At 49.8% G+C, this 24,842-nt stretch overlaps 1 protein-coding gene across 1 annotated transcript; it reads left to right on the forward strand.

Moving 5' to 3' along the window:
- The first annotated feature begins 287 nt into the window (after window positions 1-287).
- On the forward strand, window positions 288-1,145 carry LOC137815612 (filament-like plant protein 1). Its single transcript, XM_068618725.1, has one exon. It carries the CDS (start codon window positions 288-290, stop codon window positions 1,143-1,145), a length of 858 nt encoding a protein of 285 aa, XP_068474826.1.
- The last annotated feature ends 23,697 nt before the right edge of the window (window positions 1,146-24,842 follow it).

A 24,842-nucleotide genomic window follows, 5' to 3' on the forward strand; every position in this document is an offset into this window, starting at 1 on the left:
CAACAACGCAAGAAACTCATCTTGAGGAAGCCAAAGAGGAAAGCTCCTCAGGTGGTCCAAGAAGATGAAGAAGAGGACGATGAGGCAACTGAGGATGGCCTCATCACTAAAAGGAGAAGGGTGGCACCTTCTTCACCACCTGCTCCACCTCCTCTTCCAACACCAACACCGCCTTCCCCCCAGTTCCAAAACCAACACCGCCTTCTCCCCCAGGTCTAACACCGCCAGTTCAAGCAGTACCTTTGGCGGCTGCATTTCCTGCGGTTGAGGCTACTGAGCCCAACTTCATGGAGAACCCTCCGAGCGCCTCCACGCCATTCGTATCTGCTGGAGAGGGTCCTCCTTCAACAGCCTCAATCGCCGAAGCTGCGCCAGGTGGGGATGAAGGCGCTCATAACTCGCCGATAATCATCACTGAATCCCCTACATCACCACCACGCCAAGAAGCCCAACCTTTACCAATCCAAGAGGGCGGTGGTGAGAGCCAGCACCAGGCTCCTTCAGTGCCTCCACCAACAGCGGTTGCAAGCCTTCCCCTCGCGGTTAAAGGGATCTGGGGACCCTTCACAGCCAAACTCAGAATGATGGTAGAGGACCTCCCCTCCATCATATCAAAAGCTGTGGAGAGCTCCAGCAAAAAACTTCAGGACGACATCTTCGTGCTCCAAGAGGAGAATCGCCTAATAAGGATCGAGGCGGAGAAGTTGTCTTGCAACCTTATGATGGCGGAAATCGAGCACTCGCGGGTGGAGGACGCCATGAGCACTGAGCTGAGGGTGGCGCGCAAGGAGGCCACCGATCTACGCCAGAAAGTGCACCTCCTAGCTCAAGAGAAAATTGAGCTAGAGAGCAAACTGGTTCCCTACCGTATCAAGGTGGCTGACCTGGAGGCATCAATCAAAGCAGATGCAGCCAAGGTAGAGAGCCTTGAGAAGAGGTCAGTAGATCGGGAGGTCCTCTTAGGAAAAGTCGAGAAAGAGAGGGACGACACCGTGGCTGAGCTCGCCGAAGCCAGAAAGGAGAATGAAAGGATCGCCGCAGAGCTGGCCCAGGCGCAGGAGGAGAACAAGAAGGTTGCTGAAGACCTCATTCAAGCTCGTGAGAAAACTGAAGAACTAAAGAAACGAGCTGATGAGTTAGAATAGCAGACCGAGGGCTCAAAAAGCAAACTGAAGAGCTCGAGCTGAGCTCCGCCCAAATCCTCGCTGCTGGGTTTGACGCCGCCCTGGAGCAATTCGCCTGCCAGTACCCTGATCTGGATCTCTCCATGGTGTCACTAAACAACGAAGTGGTGGATGGGAAGATCGTTCCTTCTGAAGATTAGCTGCTTCCCTCCATCATTTATTCATCTGTCTTTCTCTTGCACAACTTACTTGTAATAACTTTTCCTTTTTTGGTATCTGTATTTTGAACTGATACCACTTTGTTATGAAGTTTTCTGCTTCTTCTTACAATCTCCCTGTTTGCCTTGCTTTTCCTTGTGAAAAATCGCTCAAACGAAATTGACTTAGTAATTCTGCGAGCGCAACTGTTTACTAACTACTTCAAACTATCAACTTTCGAACGATATCATTCTAATAACTTGTGAATTTTAAGGCAATGAACCTCAGCGCGAAACCACTTTCCAAACAACGAGTTTCAACCCAACCGATAGTTTAAGACATAGCTCACCTGATCTGCCCTATCAAAACGTGCCTTAACTCTTGCCATTGCTTGAATTTCTTCTTATCGCCAAAGAGTCTTGGCGATACCAGCTTCCTCCTGCCTTCATAACTTGGCCATTGTTCCCTCATCTGGGGGTAGAGGCGCCTTTCGGATCCTCCCCTACCTCCCCTGGATTTTAGAACAGTAAGCCGGATAGCTAGGTGTTCTCTTCGAACCTACCTTAGCTATCCTTTAAACTTCTTCCACCCTCCACACCGTACCTGAACTCGTTCGAGACGAGAAGGATTTTATCTTGCCTGAACTCGCTCGACGGCTAGAAGGTCTTTAACTCGCCTGAACTCGCTCACCGGCGAGAAGGTCTTTAACTCGCCTGAACTCGCTCATCAGCGAGAAGGTCTTTAACTCGTGCCTCTACATTGCCCCAGGGGCTACATCTTCTCTCCCCTGGAAGCACTGAGAACTTTTTTCTGGTGCCTCTACATTGCCCAGAGGCTACATCTTCTCTCCCCTGGAAGCACTGAGGACTTTTTACTGGTGCCTCTACATTGCTCCAGAGGCTACATCTTCTCTCCCCTGGAAGCACTGAGGACTTTTTACTCTTTCTCGCCTGCACTCGCTCGACGGCGAGGAGGTCTTTATCTCTTTCTCGCCTCAGGACGTGCGAGGGCGTTGAGGTCTTTTAACCATCGCCGGTGCCTCCGATCGCCGAAAGACGATGAGGACTTTTAACTTTAACTGATGCCGCCAATCGCCGAAAAACGATGGGGACTTAGAAACTTTTTAGAAAGTGTACCGTCCTGGTAGTCGGAAGTGATGACGTGGCATCGAGCTATTATATAGGCGTGTTGAGCAGGGCTCATGGCTGGCAGAAGGGAAGGAAGTCGGGGGGGCTCGTGTGGTCGCCAATTATTAAGTTGGCGTGCCCCGGTCTCTAGCATACCTGAACCGGCGGTCTCCGGGTTTGAGATGAAGTCGCCAGATGCGAACCCACGACCACGTGGTGGTTAGAGATCGCCGAAACAAGGACATCGCCGAAGATGAAGTTAGATAGTCATTTCCCAGCTAGCCAGAGGATGAGGTCGGGAGACAGCTTACCTGAACATACACGGTGAAGCAAGTAAAGTAGATCATGAAGGCGGCCGGCGAGACCACAGGGAAGGTGTGTACGAAGGCACCCGAACTCGCCACTCAGAAGAGATCACGCTCCAAGGCAGCTATGCACTGAGTTGTGTCATGCATAAGTAACTTAGCCAAAAACCTGAAGAGTAAGAAGTGGCGCCCAAGTCAAGGATGTTGCAGATGGTGACACGTGTACAGCTGGATGCGAGCCACGTGTCCAGATGTGTAACTGTCAGGAGAGAGAAAGTGCACAGGTATATAAGAGATTCTAACGAACTTCTGAGGTACGCACGTTTAGATTACATCTTTACGCTTGCGAGTCTTGAGTACGCTGAGAGAGAATTTTGCACGGTTCCTTAGAGTTCTTGAGTTTTCTCTTAGTATTTGGTGGTTCAGTTGCTGACTTGGGCGTCAGAGCGTGATCGGCCGCAGCGGCGCCGTTCTGTCTTTTGCAAGTTCTTGAGGTGAATTGCGGTGAAGGACAGAGGCTAACACGGCGCAGAAGTCGATCCAGGTTTGACGAGGCAAGGTTCTTGCGTCCCGGTCAACAGGCAGGATCAGAAAGCATGCAACATAACTTCAAAACTCGCCTTAAATCACATTCGAGTGACAAGGTCTTTTTTCAAAACTTTCGCAACAACAACAAGCATGCAATCTAAAACACCTTAAACTTCGAAAACTCTTCTTTATTGGGTGGCCTCATTAAAAACCCTCCTTAGGGAAAAAAGAGTGCCCCCATTCAAACTGTCTTAACAGAAAGCTTGCAAACTCTTCGTGTTTGTTTTTACTTACAAAGCTTTTAGCTGTAATATAACTTGAGGTGCGTGGCATTCCAAGTGCGAGGAATCGCCCCTCCTTCCAACATTTCTAAGCGGTAGGCGCCGTTCCCGAGCGCCTCGGTTATCCTGAACGGTCCCGTCCACTTAGGCGACAACTTGTTCTCCATCTCGTACTGGTGGGCCTTCCTCATCACCAGGTCGCCTTCTTTAAACTGCCTTGGCATCACCTTCGAGTTATACCTTCGTTCAATCCTTCTTTTCACTGCCTCAGCCTTTACTCTCGCCTCCTCCCTGACCTCATCCAGCAAATCCAGATTCAGCCTTCTTTCCTCATTCGAGTCTTCCGCTACAAAGTTCTGGAATCTCGGCGAGCTCTCTTGGATTTCCACTGGAATCATTGCGTCGCATCCATAGACCAGGCTAAACGGGGTCTCATGGGTTCCTGACTGCTCGGTGGTGTGATACGCCCAAACTATACGGGGTACCTCTTCGGCCCACGATCCCTTGGCTTTCTCTAGCCTTCTCTTCAAACCTCTCAGCAATATCCGATTGGCTGACTCTACTTGGCCATTTGTCTGAGGGTGCTCGACGGATGCAAATACCTGTTGAATTCCCACCCCTTTGCACAGCTTCTTCTACAGGTGACTTGGAAACTGAGTCCCGTTATCTGACACCAGGCGCTTGGGCACACCAAACCGGCACACGATGTTCTTCCACACAAAGCTCTCGATCTTGTGTGCGGTGATCTGGGCCACTGGTTCTGCTTCAATCCACTTGGTGAAATATTCAATTGCCACCACCAAGTACTTCATCTGCCTGATCGCCAATGGGAAAGGTCCCAGAATGTCGATCCGCCATGTATGAAACAGCCAAGGGCTGTAAATCGACTTCAACTCCTCGGGAGGCGCTTTGTGCCAATCGGCGTGCTGCTGGCATTGCTTGCAACATTGTGCGTACTTCTTGCAGTCCTCCCTCATTGTTGGCCAGTAGTAACCTGCACGGAGGGTTCTTGCGGCCAGAGCACGACCCCCGACGTGACTTCCGCAAATCCCTTCATGGAGCTCGGCCATGATTCTTGTACATCTCTCTCTGTGCACACATTCTAGGAGTGGGTGTGTGAACCCAAACCTGTACAACTCGCCATCAATCATCGTGAACTTGCTGGAGTTCTTCTTTATCTTCCTGGCCTCCGTCGGATCCAGCGGGAGAAGGCCATCCGCTAGGCATCGCTTGTACTGTGTTACCCAGGTGTCTGGCTCATGGGTAGTGCAGACCTGTGCCACGCTTACCTTCTCCTCCCGACACACCCTTATTCTTGGCGATCTCAAGGTCTCCTGAGTTAAAGACCTGTGACTCCTTGCCGCTTTCTCCATCGACTTGCTTATCTGGAGAACTAGGTGATCTGCCACAAATGCTCTAGGCGTCTTCAGAGTTTCTTGGATCACCGTCCTTTGCCTACCCCCCTTGCCTGAACTGGCAGGCTTAGCTAGCAAGTCAGCTCGGGCATTTTGCTCTCTGGGCACATGGACCACTTCGAAGGAGACGAAGGAACTCTTCAACTCCCGCACATACTCCAGGTAAGCTGCCATTTGTGGATCCTTGGCCTGGAACTCGCCTGTTACTTGTCCCGTGACTAACAGCGAGTCGCTCTTAGCGATTAGCACCCTAGCTCCCATCTCCTTGGCTAGCAAGATTCCGGCGATTAGCGCCTCATACTCTGCTTGGTTGTTGCTGGCTTTGAAGGCAAACCTCAGGGACTGCTCAATCAGCACGCCATTGGGCCCTTCCAAGATGACTCCAGCACCGCTACCCTGCTGGTTTGATGACCCGTCCACCGAGAGCACCCAACGGAAATCATCCCCCTCAACTCGTGTTGCTTCTGACGAGAGCTCGACCACGAAGTCTGCGAAAATCTGCCCCTTGATCGGACCTCGGGGCTCATACTTGATATCGAACTCTGACAGCTCCACCGCCCACTTCACCATCCTCCCAGCTACATCGGGCTTCTTCAGAACCTTCTGGATGGGCAAGTCGGTCATCACCAGTATCGTGAAACTGTGGAAATAGTGGCGTAACCTGCTCGCCGAAAAAACCACTGCCAGTGCAGCTTTCTCCAAGGCCTGATATCTCACTTCCGGGCCCTGCAGCACCTTGCTGACGAAATAAATAGGCTTCTGAGCCTGATCTTGGTCTTGGGCGAGCACCGCACTCACCACCCTCTCACTCACAGCAAAATACAACCTGAGAGGGGTCCCCACCAGCGGTTTGCACAAAATCGGCGGGCTCGCCAGGTACTCTTTAAGCTTGACGAAGGCCTCTTCACACTCCTTCGTCCAGGAAAACTTGTTGTTTTGCCTTAAACACTGAAAATACGGATGGCCCTTCTCTCCGCTGGCTGACACGAAACGAGACAGGGCGGCCATCCGACCTGTAAGTTGCTGCACTTCCTTCACGGTAGCCGGGCTCCTCATCGCCAAGATGGCAGCACACTTATCAGGATTGGCTTCTATTCCTCTTTCAGTCAAGAGAAATCCCAAGAACTTCCTCGCCTCCACGCCAAAGATGCACTTCTCGGGATTCAACTTTAACCTGAACTTGGCAATCGTGGTGAACAACTCCTCCAAGTCCGCAACGTGCTTGCTCTTCTCTGGCGAGGTCACGACCATATCATCTACGTAGGCTTGCACATTCCTTCCCAGCATTGGTGCAAGTACCCGATCCATCAACCTCTGGTACGTGGCCCCTGCGTTCTTCAGCCCAAAAGGCATCACCTTGTAGCAGTAGCACGATCTCTCGGTCATGAAGGCGGTCTTCTCTTCATCCATGGGAGGCATCTTTATCTGGTTGTACCCCGAGAAGGCATCCAGGAAACTCAGCAACTTACACCCTGCAGCACTGTCAACCAGGGCGTCTATGCTTGGCAAAGGATACGAATCCTTTGGGCAGGCCTTGTTCAGATCAGTGAAATCGACGCACATGCGCCATTTCCCATTGCTCTTCTTCACCAGCACGACATTGGCTAGCAACTCAGGGTACTGGACTTCCCTGATATGGCCTGCAGCGAGGAGCTTCTGGGTTTCATCCCTGATCGCCTGCCTTCTCTCCTCGTTGAATTTCCTTCTTCTCTGTCGCACTGGTCTGACCTGGTTGTCCATTGCTAGATGATGGCCCAAGAAGTCGGGGTCAATTCCCGGCATGTCTGAAGCAAACCATGCGAAAGCATCCAGATGCCGCTCTATCACCTTGGCAATCTGGTCTTGGAGCTCAGCCTCCAAGGATCTTCCCAACTTGAAGACCTTTCCCTCGATCTCCCTTTCGAGCCATTCCTCGACGGGTTTGGGTCTAGCTTCCCTGGCGATCACCGCCCTAGCGATTCCCAGCTCCCTCGCTTCCTCTGGGCGGTTCCTCGCCTCTTCTTCCCGCTCAGCGTTCTCTCCCCCAGCCTCAGCATCCAACATGGCGACGTCGCCTCCGGCGGCCACCCTCATCGCTGCACCAACAACTCGCCACTCCGTTGGCTTGGGCTTCACACCGGGAGGCGGCGTCGTCGTGATGTAACTTACTGACCTCTTGTTTTTCAGATTATTCTCATAGCACTTCTTCGCTTCTTTCTGGTCAGATTTGATGCTTCCATCGATGGCAACTTCACCTTCATGTGCCTGGTCGAAGGTACAGCTCCTATTCTGTTGAGTGTTGGTCTTCCCAACAGAATGTTATATGCTGAGGGGGCGTTCACGACGAGGTACTTGATTTTCTCCGTTCTTGAGCCCGCCTCATCCGTGAAGGTAGTTCTTAACTCTATATACCCCCTGACCTCCACCTGATCGCCAGCGAAACCATACAAACACCCTCCATAGGGCCTCAGCTGGTCAAGGGGCAACTGTAACTGCGTGAAAGTCGGCCAGAACATCACATCTGCCGAGCTTCCCTGGTCCACCAGAACTCTGTGGACCTTCCTTCCCGCCGTAACAAGCGAGATGAGTATTGGATCGTTGTCATGAGGCACAACGTCCTCGAGATCTTCCCTTGTGAACGTGATGTCCACGTCTGGTGAGTGGTCCTCGAACATGTCCACCGTCATCACAGACCTCGCATACTTCTTCCTCTGTGACGCGGTGCATCCACCACCCGAGAAACCTCCTGCAATGGTGTGGATCTCTCCGTGGGTAGGCATCTCGTGCTGTTGAGCCTCACCACCTTCTGGCTGGGAGCTCGACGCGCCTCCCGTCCTTCTATCCAGCAAGTAATCATTTAGGAACCCGCTCTTGACCAGGTTGTCGAGCTGGTATCCTAAAGCCAAACACGAGTCCACGGTGTGGCCAAAGCCCTGGTGGAATTCACACCAGGCGTCTGGCTTTGGTCCCAACACCTTGTCGCCAACCTTCTCGGGTGCCTTAAGCCTGGCTACTATATTGGGAATGGCGATCAGGTCCGCCAATCCCATGACAAACTGATGCTTCGGCGGGCGATTGTATTCCCGACGTGCCAGTTGAGGGCGCCCTGGGCCCCTGCCCTTGTTCTTCCTTGGATCATAAGGATGGCGAGCCCTCTGATCCCTCTTGGCCGCCGCTGTCTTCAGCACCCTTTGTGGCTGGATCCTGGTCTGGGCACGTGGCCTAGCGGGGGCCACGCTTCCCCTCTTCTCGGCGACCTCACTTTCATCGGCGATGTGGGCCACCGCAAGTCGCCTAACCTCAGCAAACGTGGCGGGGTGAGCCCTGATCAACGCCTCGCAGAAAGGTCCCGGCAGCACGCCCTTCTTGAATGCGTAGACCAACATCTCTTCGTCCTTGGCCGGCGAGCGGACCATCTGCGCCCCAAAACGATTCAAGTAGTCCCTGAGGGACTCTCCCTGGTACTGCCTTATGTCGAACAGATCATAAGACACCCTTAGCGGCGCCTTGTTCACTATGTACTGCTCGATGAATATCTTCGAAAACTGCTGGAAATTGGTTATGTGACCTGTAGGCAGGCTCACAAACCATTCCAGCGCCGTCCCCTGGAGTGTGCTCACGAACATCTTGCAATACACAGCATTCGATCCTCCTGACAGCATCATCTGCGTGTGGAACGTGGTGAGATGTGCCTCAGGATCCTCCATGCCGGTAAAAACAGCCTTCACGGGTACCACACTCGCAGGGATAGGCGTGTCTGTAATCACCTGAGCGAAAGGCATGGGAAAAACGCGAGGCGGCGTCGACGGTGCGACCTCTTCAGCGACTGGGCGCCCTCGCTGCTCCTGAAGAGCTTGGCGCAATTCCTCAGTCACTCTGCTAAGCTCTTCATTCCTGGCCTGAGAGGCGAGCAGGTTCTCGTGCATCTTCGCCTGCTCCATGCGCGAGGCTTCCACATTCGCCTGCAGCGCACGCATGATCTCCACCATTTGTGCCATAGTCATGGCGCCTTCGGCAACAACTGGACTTGAGCGGTTGCTTCTCATCTTTCTCATGAAAACTTGACAGATCACAAAGAGCGACAAACAACACCTTCTTCAGCGACGATCGATTCAGCGATCAATCGGTCAGAGCTTCGCAAAACTCCAAAGAACTTCAAGAACACAACCTCAACAGCAAACCTTCACAGAAACTCACAACTCCACCACGAACCACCGCTTCTTCCACGAAAACCCGAACGAACGGCGAAACTTAGATCTCACCGATTAAAACTTGCGTAAGCAGCGAAAAACCTCACCTCACCGAACAAGAACTCAAACGAACGGTGGAAAACACAAAACTATCGAACAAAGCTTGGATGAACGGTGGAAAATGGTTGCACCAGCACACAACCACACGGAAACTGCAGAAACCTCCAAGAACTCACGCTGTGGATGGGAACAGGTTTTACACGGCCCCACGGTGGGCGCCTGATGATCCTGCCTGTTGACCGGGACGCAAGAACCTTGCCTCGTCAAACCTGGATTGACTTCTGCGCCGTGTTAGCCTCCGTCCTTCACCGCGATTCACCTCAAGAACCTGCAAAAGACAGAATGGTGCCGCTGCGGCCGATCACGCTCCGACGCCCAAGTCAGCGACTGAACCACCAAATACTAAGAGAAAACTCAAGAACTCCCTGGAACCGTGCGTACTCAAGACTCGCAAGCGTAAAGAAGTAATCTAAACGTGCGTACCTCAGAAGTTCGTTAGAATCTCTTATATACCTGTGCACTTTCTCTCTCCTGACAGTTACACATCTGGACACGTGGTTCGCATCCAGCTGTACACGTGTCACCATCTGAAGCATCCTTGACTTGGGCGCCGCTTCTTACTCTTCAGGCTTTCTGGCTAAGTTACTTATGCATGACACAACTCAGTGCATAGCTGCCTTAGAGCGTGATCTCTTCTGAGTGGCGAGTTCGGGTGCCTTCGTACACACCTTCCCTGTGGTCTTGCCGGCCGCCTTCATGATCTACTTTACTTGCTTCACCGTGTATGTTCAGGTAAGCTGTCTCCCGACCTCATCCTCTGGCTAGCTAGGAAATGCCTATCTGACTTCATCTTCGGCGATGTCCTCCTTTCGGCGATGTCCTCCTTTCGGCGATCTCTGATCATTTGGTCGCCTGGGTTTGCATCCGGCGACTTCATCTTAAACCTAGTGACCGCCGGTTTAGGTATGCTAGAGACCGGGGCACGCCAACTTAATAACTGGCGACCACACGAGCCCCCCGACTTCCTTCCCTTCTGCCAGCCATGGGCCCTGCTCAACACGCCTAAATAATAGCTCGCTGCCACGTCATCACTTCCGACTACCAGGACGGTACAATCCATATCCATGAAAATGGAATCAAAACCTTTTGTTGTCCTAGGAAGCTCTAATATGAAGTTTGTGTCTTCCCAAGGATCATTTGCCTTAGGTGAAGGAGTATAGAGTTCTTGAGACGTTGCCTTAGGTGTAGTTTGAAAACAAGAATTGTACCTAAAGTAATGTCTTTGAACTTCTTTTCTCATGGGGGACAAAAGTTTTCCTTTTAAAAGCTCTAGAGTTTTATCAACTCTAATTTGGCTCATGAGTTCTCCTTGGCAACCATTTTTATCAAAACTTTTTCTCTTATGTGTAAAGATAGTCTCGTTGTTACAACCATTTTTTATGAAAATTTGTACACTTTGCAATGGTTGTCTCAATAAGACATGACAAGTTTCTTTAGGCACTACTTCATATAAAAAATTGTTTTGGTAGATGCTTATAGATAACTTGACATTCACTTGGTGATATCCTAGCACATATAAGAAATAATCTTTATCTATGCAAGCTTCTTTTAAAAACTCTTCTTTTTTGCTTATGCTTGCAAGTGTTCCTTTACAAGAGGTAAGGCTAGGTTGTTCAACAAGAAGCATGTTTTCAAGGGTATTTTCAATGTGCTTGCCTTGTTGAATGACCTTGTGGGAAGGAACACTCTTCTCCCACGCCTTTTGTTTCACAAGGTTCTCTTGCTTTTCTATTTTTACATTTTCATCACTCTCACTAGCTTCTTTTTCTTGGCTACTATTCTCATCTTTGTCCCTTAAGATCATAGATCTTTCATTGGAACATTGAGATGCTAATTGATCATTGCCAAGGTATTCTAAAGATGGAATTTCTCTAGCTTGAGTGTGAGAGATATGCTTGGTTAGGTTTTGGGAAAGTTCTAGAGATGGTTCTTGTATATGTTCTTCCCCTCTATGGAACTCATCCTTGTCATAAGATACATAGTATGAACTTTGTCTTTGACTTGATTGTTTTCTCAAAATTTGTTTTTCAACTTTAATGCTAAGTTGAATAAGTCATTTAAATCTCTATAAGGTAAAAGTTCAACTTTGTTTCTTATCTCAAGTTTGAGACCACTTAGAAACCTAGCTATGGTGGTATGGTTGTCCTCGTTAATCCTTGTCCTCTCAATATATGATATCATCTTTTGCCAATATTCTTCTACACTCATACCTTTTTGATGAAGTCTTTGGAGCTTGTCCATCAACTTCCTATTGTAATGTGAGGGAATATGGCGACATCTCAAGGCTCCCCTAAGGTCATTCAAAGATGTAATGGGAGGGTCCTTGTGGAGATGTCTCTCTCTTTTTAGGGCATTCCACCAATACATAGCATCACATTGAAAACTTAAGGTAGCTAAGGGTACTTTTTTTTCTTCACTCACATGGTTGTAAGCAAACAAATGCTCTACCCTCATCTCCCAATATAGATATGTTTCTACATCTTCTTTTTCATAGAAATGAGGTAGCTCTACCTTAGCTTCCTTTAGGTTTTCTTGTCTCTCTTTTCTAGCTCTCCTAGGGGATGGTTGATGATATTCATTTGTCCTAAGACTTTCTTCCCCAAGATAATCATGATATTTAGAGCTAGATGCATGAGAATGTAATTTTTTTGAAAATTGAGACTTCTCATCCTTTGCTTTAGTCAATTTATTAGTTTTGGCCTCATTCTCCAATTGTTTAGATGAAATCAATTGCACAGCTTGTGAAACTTCTTTCAAAAGAGTTTTCAAAGATTTTACTTCACTTTCAATAGACTTTGCAGAATGAGAAGAAGAAGACATGACTATAGCTTTGTGTGTAGAAGTATTTTACCTTGAGAAAATTTAGGGAAGTCAAAGAAGGTAGTCTTCCAGGTAAGGGGGGTGAGTCACAGTGGACTACTTAAATACCAAGTCTTTGCCTTAGCCAAAAACTATCCCTCAATGTCTTCACACAAAGCTTTCTCTTAGTAAACCACTTACAACACAATTAAGTTGGAGAAATCAGATTTTAATGCAAGAAAACAATGCAAGCTAACTAATTAACTAAGCAACAAAAATTAACAAAGCTTAAACAAAGCAACACAATTGAAAAGCGTATCTAATTAAGCAAAGGAAATGCAATTAAAAACAACTAACAATTACTAAACTAGATAGTTCTACATTAATCGGCCCTAGGTGAGGCTTCTTGGACACTTGGAGCCCTTGAAGACACACTCACCGTCTAATCACGTAATTAAAGAAGTAATTAACAAAAGTTAAGTTGCAAAGAAAATTAAGAAAACTCCCTTTGTTGATCTTTTTTTTTTTTTTTGCTATTGGCACTTCCTTGGTTGTCTTTTCTTTGTTGGGCCTTCCAATGTTTGTGGTGTTTTTGGTAGGTATTTGTTTTCTGCCCTTGCCTTTGTTCCTCTTAGAATTAGGGAATTAATTCTCCAATCCAGCACCTATCAAGTAAGCTAGACCTCACTCAAGTCAAATTTCCACTCAAATAAGCACCAATTGAGAATCAATCCAGCACCAAATTTAGAGGCCAAAGAATTAAAGCAAGAAAATATTTAATTGGAAAAACAGTACCACACAAATGGAATTAAATTGTGACAACTAGAAAGAGTTCCAAAGAAATATTAGACAAGCAAATAAAGGTACTCAAAGAAAGGTAGGCACACAAAATGGATCCTAAGAATAGCACTAGAATTGATTTCAAAATCAAAAACAGCACCACTGAAAAAATTGTTGTGGGCCAGAGAACGTGATTTTCCCCGATTTATGCTGAGCTTCCCTTTTAAGATTTGCTTCTGAAAATTTATATGCAAATAATTCAAGATCTTAACTAAATCCTGGCGTTGGTTTCTGATCCTGCCTGTTGACCAGAACACTGGAAACTGCCTCGTCAAAGGATCGACTTGTGCACCGCTTCACACCTCCGTTCCTCTTCGAGATCCACCTCAAGAACCTGCAAAGAAACAGAGGGCGCCGCTGCGGCCGATCGCACTCCAACGCCCAAGTCAGTGACCGAATCACCAAATACTAAGAGAACAAGAACCGTGCAAATCCTCTCTCACAGTAAGCTCTATAACTCGCAAACGTAAAGAGTATAATCTGAACGTGCGTACCTCAGAAAGTTCGTTGAGAACTCTTATATACCTGGTTACTTTCTCTCTCCTGGCAGTTACAGATTTGGACACGTGGCTCGCATCCAACTGTACACGTGCCATCATCTGGAGCCTCCTTGACTTGGGCGTTGCTTCTGACTTTCTTTTTGGCTAAGTTATTTATGCATGGTGCTGCCCAGTACATCGCTAACTTGGGAGTGCGATCTCTACTGGAACTGGCGAGTTAGGGTGCCTTCGTACACCTTCCCTGTGGTCTCGCCGGCCGCCTTCATAATCTGCACCACCTTCATCTCTGGCGATGTGCTTGCTCTGGCGCTCTCCACTCGCTTGGTCGCCTGAGTTTACATCTGGCGACTTCACCTTCAACTGGGTGATCGCCGGTTCTGGTATGCTGGAGATCGGAACACGCCAACTTAATAACTGGCGACTTCACGAACCCCCCGACTTCCTTCCTTTCTGCCAACTTAGCGCCTTGTCAACACGCCTATACTGTAGCTTGATGCCACGTCATCACTTCCGACTACCAGGGCGGTACACAAGCCCCCCAGTCTTAAGCGAAGACTTGTCCAGCGAAAAGACTAGAGGAGTCACATCAACACCGGTCTACGTGGCACTGGCGCAGAATTCAAGCGGTTGTACCTGCTGCTTCTCTGATGCTTCCACCAGACCCCTCACTCATCGTTCGACACGTGGCTTCATCAACGGTTACCTTCAACCACCGTTTGCACTTCCCAAACCCATTTCGAAAAAACTCTTAAACCCATTTTCACTCAACACTGTTCCATCACTTTCCCTCGCATTCATGAACGCTCTAACCTTCTTCTGCAAAAAACTCTCAGCGCTCTCCAACATTCTGAATCACCATCATCCTTCATCGTCTTCCTGATCATCAAAAGGTACCTACTTTCCTTCTTTTGCTGGTTTTTCTTGCATTTTAACCGATTTGCATCATCCTGTAACTGCCTGGTGCATACGCTGTGGGTTGCTTTTTCCATTTCTCCTTCTACGTAACTTAGGGCTTCGTCAGCCATCGCAACGAACCTACGTTCGTTCGTTTTTCACCTTCCTTCCATGATCGAGTCAGCCTCTGTAACCCCTGATCATTTTTCCTTTTCTTCTTCCTTTGCAGCTGCAACAATGACTCGCACAAAGATCACCCTGAATCCTCCTCCTTCATCACGAAACCCCCCTTCACAAGCACACGACCCACCACGAGTTCGTGGCGCTTCATCTTCCCAGGCTGAGAGGCCTGCGTCTTCCCGCCCTAACCTGGCCCAGGCGACTCCACCTATCGCCGGAGGAGCCCCCGTTCCCTTGCCAGATTTCAAAACCCTGTATCCCTGGGCCAACTCGACCCTTCTGAGGGAGACATCTTCTGTGAACACTGTTGGAGCAGTTTTGCGGCTGACTAAGGGGGATGAGCTTCATCAATCATTTCATAAGGAGCACGATAAAAAGATGATAGTGCTACCTTGCCCCCCCGATCTGCCTGTTTGTGCTGATGACAAGGTGAGTGCTGACGGGCCCTTCTGCTTTGTCTACACAACCTTATTCAAGAAGGTGAAGCTCAAGTTCCCTTTCACCCGTTTCGAAAGGGAACTCCTTATCGAGCTCAACATTGCCGCCGCCCAGCTTCACCCCAACAGCTGGGCGTTTGTTCGAGCATTCCAAGTGATGTGCGACCACCTAGGGCTGCCCGCATCCGTGGACGTATTCTTGTTTCTCTTCGAAGCCAAGCACCCAGGAGACCGCCTGTGGGTTAGCTTGAACGGGATTGTTGGGAGGTCCATCTTTGCTATCTTCCAGCAATCCTATAAAGATTGGAAAGGGAAATTCGTCCAAGTGCGCCCTAACGACAAGGACGCCTCCCTACTCGACGGCTTCCCCTTGTACTGGGTGGAGAAGGGGAAGAAAGAGTCCAAGAGCTGCTTCAGGAGACCCAGAAGTCCTGACAGCATGGGAGCGTTGGACTGTGATCTCTGCCTTTTCTGGAAAAGGGTCGCGGATGCCAACATCACTTTCCTTACCACCACCCTGATCTGCTTCGAATTCTACGAGGACCAACTCGAAATTCGAATAGGTTAGAACATTTAAACTGTTGTTTTAATACTGCTTCTATTTGACTGTTTCTGGGCGTCTTGTGCGTTATGCGCAAGACTTTGGTTTTATTTTTCCTGCACCGATCATCTGCTTTGCTGCATACTGCCTTGTGCACTTATTTTCTCCTTGAGTTAACCCATGCATTTTCGTTTCATGCAGATAACATGTTGGGCAAAGGTATGCTTGCTGAACTGAGGGCGCTCGCCCGAACCCACGGGTTGGCGACGGGTTCTCAAACAGTGCCCAACTCGGTGGTGGAGACAGCCATCGTCCACGGGCGATCGCCACCTAAGGAACCCGCCGCCCAACGCAAGAAACTAGTCCTCAAGAGGCCCAAGAGGAAAGCTCCCCAAGTGATCCACGAAGAGGAAGAGGAGGACGACGAGGTCACCGAAGATGGCCTCGTTACAAAGAGGAAGAGGGTGGCACCTTCTTCACCACCTGCACCACCCCCTCTTCCTACGTCAACGCCACCGTCCACGCCTGCCCCTCCTCCATCATCGCCACCCCCACAAGCCCCTGCTTCACCAGTCCAAGCGATCCCGCTGGCCACTGCGCCACCTGCAGTTGAGGCCCAAGAGCCAAATTTTATGGAGGACCCCCCGAGCGCCTCCACGCCATACGTATCAGCTGGAGGGGGTCCCCCTTCAAATGCTTCACCTGCGGAGGTTGCTCCAATCGGGGATGAGGTTGCTCATACCTCTCCGATTCTGATCACTGAATCCCCGATTCCGTCACCACGCCAACAAGCGCCCATTGAAGAACCTGCTAAGGAAGGTGGCGACGAGAACCAACAACAGGCTCCCACAGCGCCTCTACACGCAGCAAACCTCCCTCTCGAGGTTACAAGGATGTGGGAGCCTCTATCTGCTAAGCTGAAGACGATAGCAGATGACATCCCGGCCATCATAACCAGAGCCGTGGAGGGCTCCACCAGGAAACTCCAGGACGACCTCTTCAACCTCAAAACTGAAAACAGCACCATGAGGGTCGAGGTGGAGAAGTTGTCCTTCAACCTGACGCTCGCGGAAATTGAACACTCCCGAGTGGAGGACGCAATGAGCACCGAGCTCAGGCTGGCGCGCAAGGAGGCCACTGACCTTCGCCACAAGGTGCAACAACTTGCTCAAGAAAAGATTGAACTGGAGAGCAAGATTGTGCCCTATCGCGTCAAGGTGGCTGACCTGGAGGCTCTCATAAAGGCCGACGCCGTCAAGGTGCAGAAATTAGAGAAAAGGTCAGCCGAACGAGAGACCCTCCTTGGGCAGGTGGAAAAGGCAAGGGACGACGCCATAGCTGATCTCGCCGAAGCCAACAAAGAGAAGGGAAAGGTAGCTGCTGAATTGGCCCAAGTGCAAGCGAAATCCAAGAAGGTTGCTGAAGACCTTCTCCAGGCTCAAGAGACCAATGAACAACTCAAGAAGCAGGTTGAAGAGCTGGAGCAACAGAATAAGGAGCTGAAAGAGCAAACTGAAGATCTCAAGAAGCGGATTGAGGAACTTCAGAAGTAGATTGAAGAACTCAAGCTGAACTCTGCTCAAATTCTGGCCGCTGGATTCGAAGCTACACGGGAACAATTTGCCTGCTTGTTCCCCGACCTGGATCTCAGCATGGTGTCGCTGAATAATGAAGTGGTGGATGGAAAAGTGGTGCCCGCCGAAGACTGATCAATTTAATTCATCCATCGCTTTCATACTCTCCCTTGCATTATAACTTGTAATAGACTTTATGTCCTTTCGTATATATGTTTTGAACTGTTATTCACTGCTTAATGACAAAGTCTACGTTTTTCCTCTTATGACTTCTTCAATCGCTTCAACTTTCCTTGCGTTTTTAATCTCAAAGAAATGTCTTAGCAAAACCGTAGGCACGATCTTTGACTTAACTGCTTCGAACCACTTCAACCTTTAAGCAACAATCACTTTATCGAGTCGTAAACTTAAGGCAATTAACCTTATCGTAAAAACATTCCTTAAGCAACAAACTTTGACTCAGCTACTGGTTTAAACACTGCTTCACCCGATCTGCTCCACCAAAACGGGTCCTTTAACTTTCTCGCCACCGTTTGAACTTTTCCTGGTCGCCAGAGACTCTTGGCGATCAGCTTCTTTCTGGCTTCACGCCTTGGCCATTGTTCTTTGATTTGGGGGTAGAGGCGCCTTTCGGATCCTCCTCTACCTTCCTGAACTTCAGGAATAATGAAATGGTGGATGGAAAAGTGGTGCCCGCCGAAGACTGATCAATTTAATTCATCCATCGCTTTCATACTCTCCCTTGCATTATAACTTGTAATAGACTTTATGTCCTTTCGTATATATGTTTTGAACTGTTATTCACTGCTTAATGACAAAGTCTACGTTTTTCCTCTTATGACTTCTTCAATCGCTTCAACTTTCCTTGCGTTTTTAATCTCAAAGAAATGTCTTAGCAAAACCGTAGGCACGATCTTTGACTTAACTGCTTCGAACCACTTCAACCTTTAAGCAACAATCACTTTATCGAGTCGTAAACTTAAGGCAATTAACCTTATCGTAAAAACATTCCTTAAGCAACAAACTTTGACTCAGCTACTGGTTTAAACACTGCTTCACCCGATCTGCTCCACCAAAACGGGTCCTTTAACTTTCTCGCCACCGTTTGAACTTTTCCTGGTCGCCAGAGACTCTTGGCGATCAGCTTCTTTCTGGCTTCACGCCTTGGCCATTGTTCTTTGATTTGGGGGTAGAGGCGCCTTTCGGATCCTCCTCTACCTTCCTGAACTTCAGGACCACAGGCCGGGTGGCTAGGCGCTCTCTTCGAGCCTGCCTTAGCCACCTTCCAAACTTCGTCCACCCTTAACAACATACCTGAACTCGTTCGAGACGAGAAGGATTTTATCTTGCCTGAACTCGCGCATAGGCGAGAAGGTCTTTAACTCGCCTGAACTCGCTCATAGGCGAGAAGGTCTTTAACTCGCCTGAACTCGCTCATAGGCGAGAAGGTCTTTAACTCGCCTGAACTCGCTCATAGGCGAGAAGGTCTTTAAATCATGCCTCTACATTGCCCCAGGGGTTACATCTTCTCGCCCCCAGAAACACGAAGGACTTTTACTTGCCTCTACATTGCCCCAGGGGTTACATCTTCTCGCCCCCAGAAACACTGAGGACTTTTCACTGGTGCCTCTACATTGCCCCATGGGTTACATCTTCTCGCCCCCAGAAACACTGAGGACTTTTCGCTGGTGCCTCTACATTGCCCCAGGGGTTACATCTTCTCGCCCCCAGAAACACTGAGGACTTTTCGCTGGTGCCTCTACATTGCCCCAGGGGTTACATCTTCTCGCCCCCAGAAACACTGAGGACTTTTCACTCTTTCTCGCCTGCACTCGCTCGACGGCGAGGAGGTCTTGTACCTGCCTCGGAACGCGCGCGGGCGTTGAGGTCTTTTAACTGGTGCCTCCGATCGCCGAAAGACGATGAGGACTTAAAAAACTTTAACTGATGCCTCCAATCGCCGAAAACGATGAGGACTTAAAAACTTTAACTGATGCCTCCAATCACCGAAAAACGATGAGGACTTAAAAACTTTAACTGATGCCTCCAATCGCCGAAAAACGATGAGGACTTAAAACCTTTTTAGAAAGCATGCAATATATCTTTAACTCGCCTTAAATCACGTATAAGTAACAAGGTCTTTCTTCACAACTTTTTTTGGAAAACAGCAAGCATGCAATCTGAAAACGCCTTATACTTCGTAAACTCTTCTTTTATTGGGTGGCCTCATTAAAAACCCTCCTTAGGGAAAAAAGAGTGCCCCCTTCAAACTGTTTTATCAGAAACATTGTAATATAACTTTTGTGTTCGTCTTTACTTACAAAAGTTCTCAACTGTAATACAACTTCAAGTGCGTGGCGTTCCAAGTGCGAGGGATCGCCCCTCCTTCCAGTGTCTCCAAGCGGTAGGCGCCGTTCCCGAGCGCCTCGGTTATTCTGAACGGTCCCGTCCACTTGGGCGACAGCTTATTCTCCATCTCGTACTGGTGGGCTTTTCTCATCACCAGGTCGCCTTCTCTAAATTGCCTTGGCATCACCTTCGAGTTGTACCTTCGTTCAATCCTTCTCTTCACCGCCTCAGCTTACAGTCTCGCCTCTTCCCTGACCTCATCCAGTAGGTCCAGGTTCAGCCTTCTCTCTTCATTCGAGTCTTCCTCTACAAAGTTCAGGAATCTCGGCGAGCTCTCCTGAATCTCTACTGGAATCATCGCATCACACCCATAGACTAGGCTGAACGGGGTCTCATGGGTTCCTGACTGTTCTGTGGTATGGTATGCCCAGACTATACGGGGCACCTCCTCAGCCCAGCTTCCCTTGGCTTTTTCTAGCCTTCTCTTCAAACCTCTCAACAACACCCGATTAGCTGACTCCACCTGGCCATTTGTCTGAGGGTGCTCGACGGATGCAAACACTTGTTGAATTCCCACCCCTTCGCAAAGTTTCTTCAACAGGTGGCTTGCAAACTGAGTCCCATTATCCGACACCAGGCGTTTAGGCACTCCAAACCGGCACACGATGTTCTTCCACACGAAACCTTCGATCTTGTGTGCGGTGATCTGGGCCACTGGTTCTGCTTCGATCCACTTGGTGAAATATTCAATCGCCACCACCAAGTACTTCATCTGCCTGATCGCCAGCGGGAAAGGTCCCAGGATGTCGATTCCCCAGGTATGAAACGGCCAAGGGCTATAGATCGACTTCAACTCCTCGGGAGGCGCCTTATGCCAATCGGCGTGCTGTTGGCATTGTTTGCAACATTGGGCATACTTCTTGCAATCTTCTCTCATCGATGGCCAGTAGTATCCTGCACGGAGAGTCCTCGCGGCCAGAGCTCGACCCCCGACGTGGCTTCCGCATATACCTTCGTGGAGCTCCGCCATGATTCTCGTGCACTTCTCGCCATGTATACATTCCAGGAGCGGGTGAGTGAACCCAAACTTGTACAGATTGCCATCAATCAGGGTGTACTTGCTAGAATTCTTCTTTACCTTCCTAGCCTCAGTCGGATCCAACGGGAGCAGGCCATCCGCCAGGCACCGCTTGTACTGTGTTATCCAAGTGTCTGGCTCATGGGTAGCGCAGACCTGCATCACGCTCACCTTCTCTCCCCGACATGCTCTAATTCTCGGCGATCTCAGAGTTTCTTACGTCAGGGACTTATGGCTTCTCGCTGTTTTCTCCGTCGACTTGCTTATCTGAAGGACCAGGTGATCTGCCACAAATGCTCTCGGCGTCTTCAGAGTTTCTTGAATCACCGTCCTCTGCCTACCCCCCTTGCCTGAACTGGCGAGCTTAGCCAGCAAGTCAGCTCGGGCATTCTGCTCTCTGGGCACATGCACTACTTCAAAGGAGGCAAAAGAACTCTTCAACTCCTGCACATATTCCAGATAGGCCGCCATTTGCGGATCTTTAGCCTGGAACTAACCTGTTACTTGCCCTGTGACTACCAGCGAGTCACTCTTAGCCATCAGCACCCTAGCTCCCATCTCCTTGGCCAGCAAAATTCCGGCGATCAGCGCCTCATACTCTGCTTGATTGTTACTGGCTTTGAAGGCAAATCTCAAAGATTGCTCGATCAGCACGCCATTGGGCCCTTCTAAAATGACCCCAGCACCGCTACCCTGCTGGTTCGACGATCCATCAACCGAGAGTACCCAACGGAAGTCGTCCCCCTCAACTCGTGTCGCCTCAGACGAGAGCTCGACCACGAAATCTGCAAAGATTTGCCCCTTGATCGGGCCTCGGGGCTCATATTTGATATCAAACTCTGACAATTCTACCGCCCACTTCACCATCCTTCCTGCAACGTCAGGCTTCTTCAAGACCTTCTGGATGGGCAGGTCAGTCATCACCAGTATTGTGAAGCTATGGAAGTAGTGGCGCAATCTCCTCGCCGAAAATACCACGGCCAGCGCCGCCTTCTCCAGGGCCTGATATCTCGTTTCGGGGCCCTGCAACACCTTGCTCACAAAATAAATAGGCTTCTGAGCCTGACCCTGATCCTGGGCGAGCACTGCACTCACCGCCCTCTCAGTTACAGCAAAATACAACCTGAGAGGGGTTCCCACCAGCGGTTTGCACAGAACCGGCGGGCTCGCCAGATACTCCTTCAGCTTGACGAAAGCTTCCTCGCACTCTTTCGTCCAAACAAACTTATTGTTGCGCCTCAGGCACTGAAAATAGGGATGGCCCTTCTCCCCGCTAGCAGACACGAAGCGGGACAGGGCTGCCATCCGACCTGTTAGCTGTTGAACCTCCTTCATCGTAGTTGGGCTCCTCATCGCCAAGATGGCGGCACACTTATCAGGGTTGGCCTCTATGCCTCTTTCAGTCAAGAGGAAACCCAAAAACTTCCCAGCCTCCACGCCGAAAATACATTTCTCTGGATTCAACTTCAATCTGAACTTGGCGATCGTCGTGAACAATTCCTCCAAGTCAGCAACGTGCTTGCTTTTTTCCGGCGAGGTCACGACCATGTCATCGACGTACGCTTGCACGTTCCTTCCCAGCATCGGTGCCAGTACTCGATCCATCAGCCTCTGGTACGTGGCCCCCGCGTTCTTCAGCCCAAACGGCATCACCTTGTAGCAATAGCACGACCTCTCCGTCATGAAGGCCGTTTTCTCTTCGTCCATGGGATGCATCTTAATCTGATTGTACCCCGAGAAGGCATCCAGGAAGCTCAACAGCTTACACCCCGCAGCACTATCCACCTGGGCGTCTATGCTTGGTAAAGGATACGAATCCTTTGGGCAAGCTTTGTTCAGGTCAGTGAAATCGACGCACATGCGCCATTTCCCGTTACTCTTCTTCACCAGCACGACATTTGCCAGCCATTCAGGGTACTGGACTTCCCTGATGTGGCCTGCAGCAAGGAGCTTCTGTGTTTCATCTCTAATCGCCTGCCTCCTTTCTTCGTTGAACTTTCTTCTTCTTTGTCGCACTGGTCTCACCAAGCTGTCCATCGCCAGATGATGGCACAGGAAGTCGGGATCAATTCCGGGCATGTCCGAAGCGGACCATGCAAACGCGTCCAGATGCCGCTCAATCACCTTGGCGATCTGGTCCTGGAGCTCGACCTCCAGAGATCTTCCCAGCTTGAAGACTTTTCCCCCGATCTCTTTCTCGAGCCACTGCTCGACAGGTTTTGGCCTGGATTCTCGGGCGATCACCGCCCTGGCGATTCCCTGCTCTCTCACTTCCTCAGGGCGATTTCGCGCCTCTTCCTCCTCCAGACCAGCGTTTCCCTCCACTAGCTCAGCGTCCACCATCTCCACGTCCCTTCCGACGGTCTCTTTCGCTACCGTCGATCTGGGCTTCACACCGGAAGGTGGGGTGGTCGTTACATAACTCACTGATCTCTTGTTTTTCAGGCTATTCTCATAGCACTTTTTTGCTTCCTTCTGATCAGACTTGATCATGATCACCACCCCCTCCATAGATGGCAACTTCACCTTCATATGCCGAGTCGACGGTATAACGCCTATCCTGTTAAGCGTGGGCCTTCCCAACAGGATGTTGTATGCTGAAGGGGCGTTTACAATGAGGTACTTGATTTTCTCCGTCCTCGAACCAGCCTCGTCTGGAAACGTGGTTCTCAACTCAATGTACCCCCTGACCTCCACCTGGTCACCAGCGAACCCATATAGGCACCCTCCATAGGGCCTTAGCTGGTCAAGGGGCAATTCCAGCTGCGTGAAAGTCAGCCAGAACATCACGTCTGCCGAGCTTCCCTGGTCCACCAGAACTCTGTGGACCTTCCTTCCCGCCGTAATCAACGAAATGACTATGGGATCGTTGTCATGGGGCACAACGTCCCGAAGATCCTGCTTGGTGAACGTAATGTCCACCTCCGGCGAGTGATCCTCAAACATATCCACTGTCATCACCGACCGCGCGTACTTCTTCCTCTGCGATGCCGTGCATCCACCACCTGAGAAGCCTCCTGCGATGGTGTGGATTTCCCCGTGGATAGGCATCTCATGTTGCTGGGCTTCTCCACCTGCTGGCTGGGAACTCGACGCTCCCCCCGTTCTTCTGTCCAGCAGATAGTCATTTAGGAACCCGCTCTTAACCAGATCATCGAGCTGATACCCTAAGGACAAACACGAGTCCAAAGTGTGGCCAAAGCCCTGGTGAAACTCACACCAGGCGTCTGGCTTTGGTCCCAGCACCTTGTCGCCCACCTTCTGTGGTTAATCGGAAAAACTGTGCGAAACTCCGTGAGAAAACTCAAGAACACCGCAAACCTTCAAAGAAATTTGCAACTTCACCAAAAACCACTGCTCTTCCCACGGATAACCAAACGAGCGAAAGAACTCAACTCCACCGAACAAATTACGCGTAAACAGCAGGAAAACCTCACTTCACCGATCGAAAATCCAAACGAACGGTGTAAAACGCGAATTCACCGAACAAATTTCAAGCAAACAGCGAACGATGGTTGCACCAGCACACAACCACGCAGAAAACTTCGAAAACCTCCAAGAACTCACGCTGTGGATGGGAGCAAGTTTTACACGGCCCCACGGTGGACGCTTGATGATCCTGCCTGTTGACCAGAACACTGGAAACTGCCTCGTCAAAGGATCGACGTGTGCACCGCTTCACACCTCCGTTCCTCTTCGAGATCCACCTCAAGAACCTGCAAAGAAACAGAGCGGCGCCGCTGCGGCCGATCGCACTCCAACGCCCAAGTCAGTGACCGAATCACCAAATACTAAGAGAACAAGAACCGTGCAAATCCTCTCTCACAGTAAGCTCTATAACTCGCAAACGTAAAGAGTATAATCTGAACGTGCGTACCTCAGAAAGTTCGTTGAGAACTCTTATATACCTGGTTACTTTCTCTCTCCTGGCAGTTACAGATTTGGACACGTGGCTCGCATCCAACTGTACACGTGCCATCATCTGGAGCCTCCTTGACTTGGGCATTGCTTCTGACTTTCTTTTTGGCTAAGTTATTTATGCATGGTGCTGCCCAGTACATAGCTAACTTGGGAGTGCGATCTCTACTGGAACTGGCGAGTTAGGGTGCCTTCGTACACCTTCCCTGTGGTCTCGCCGGCCGCCTTCATAATCTGCACCACCTTCATCTCTGGCGATGTGCTTGCTCTGGCGATCTCCACTCGCTTGGTCGCCTGAGTTTACATCTGGCGACTTCACCTTCAACTGGGTGATCGCCGGTTCTGGTATGCTGGAGATCGGAACACGCCAACTTAATAACTGGCGACTTCACGAGCCCCCCGACTTCCTTCCTTTCTGCCAACTTGGCGCCTTGTCAACACGCCTATACTGTAGCTTGATGCCAC

This window comes from Phaseolus vulgaris, chromosome 1 (genome assembly GCF_000499845.2).
Source record: "Phaseolus vulgaris cultivar G19833 chromosome 1, P. vulgaris v2.0, whole genome shotgun sequence".
In the NCBI taxonomy this organism is placed as follows: Eukaryota; Viridiplantae; Streptophyta; class Magnoliopsida; order Fabales; family Fabaceae; genus Phaseolus; species Phaseolus vulgaris.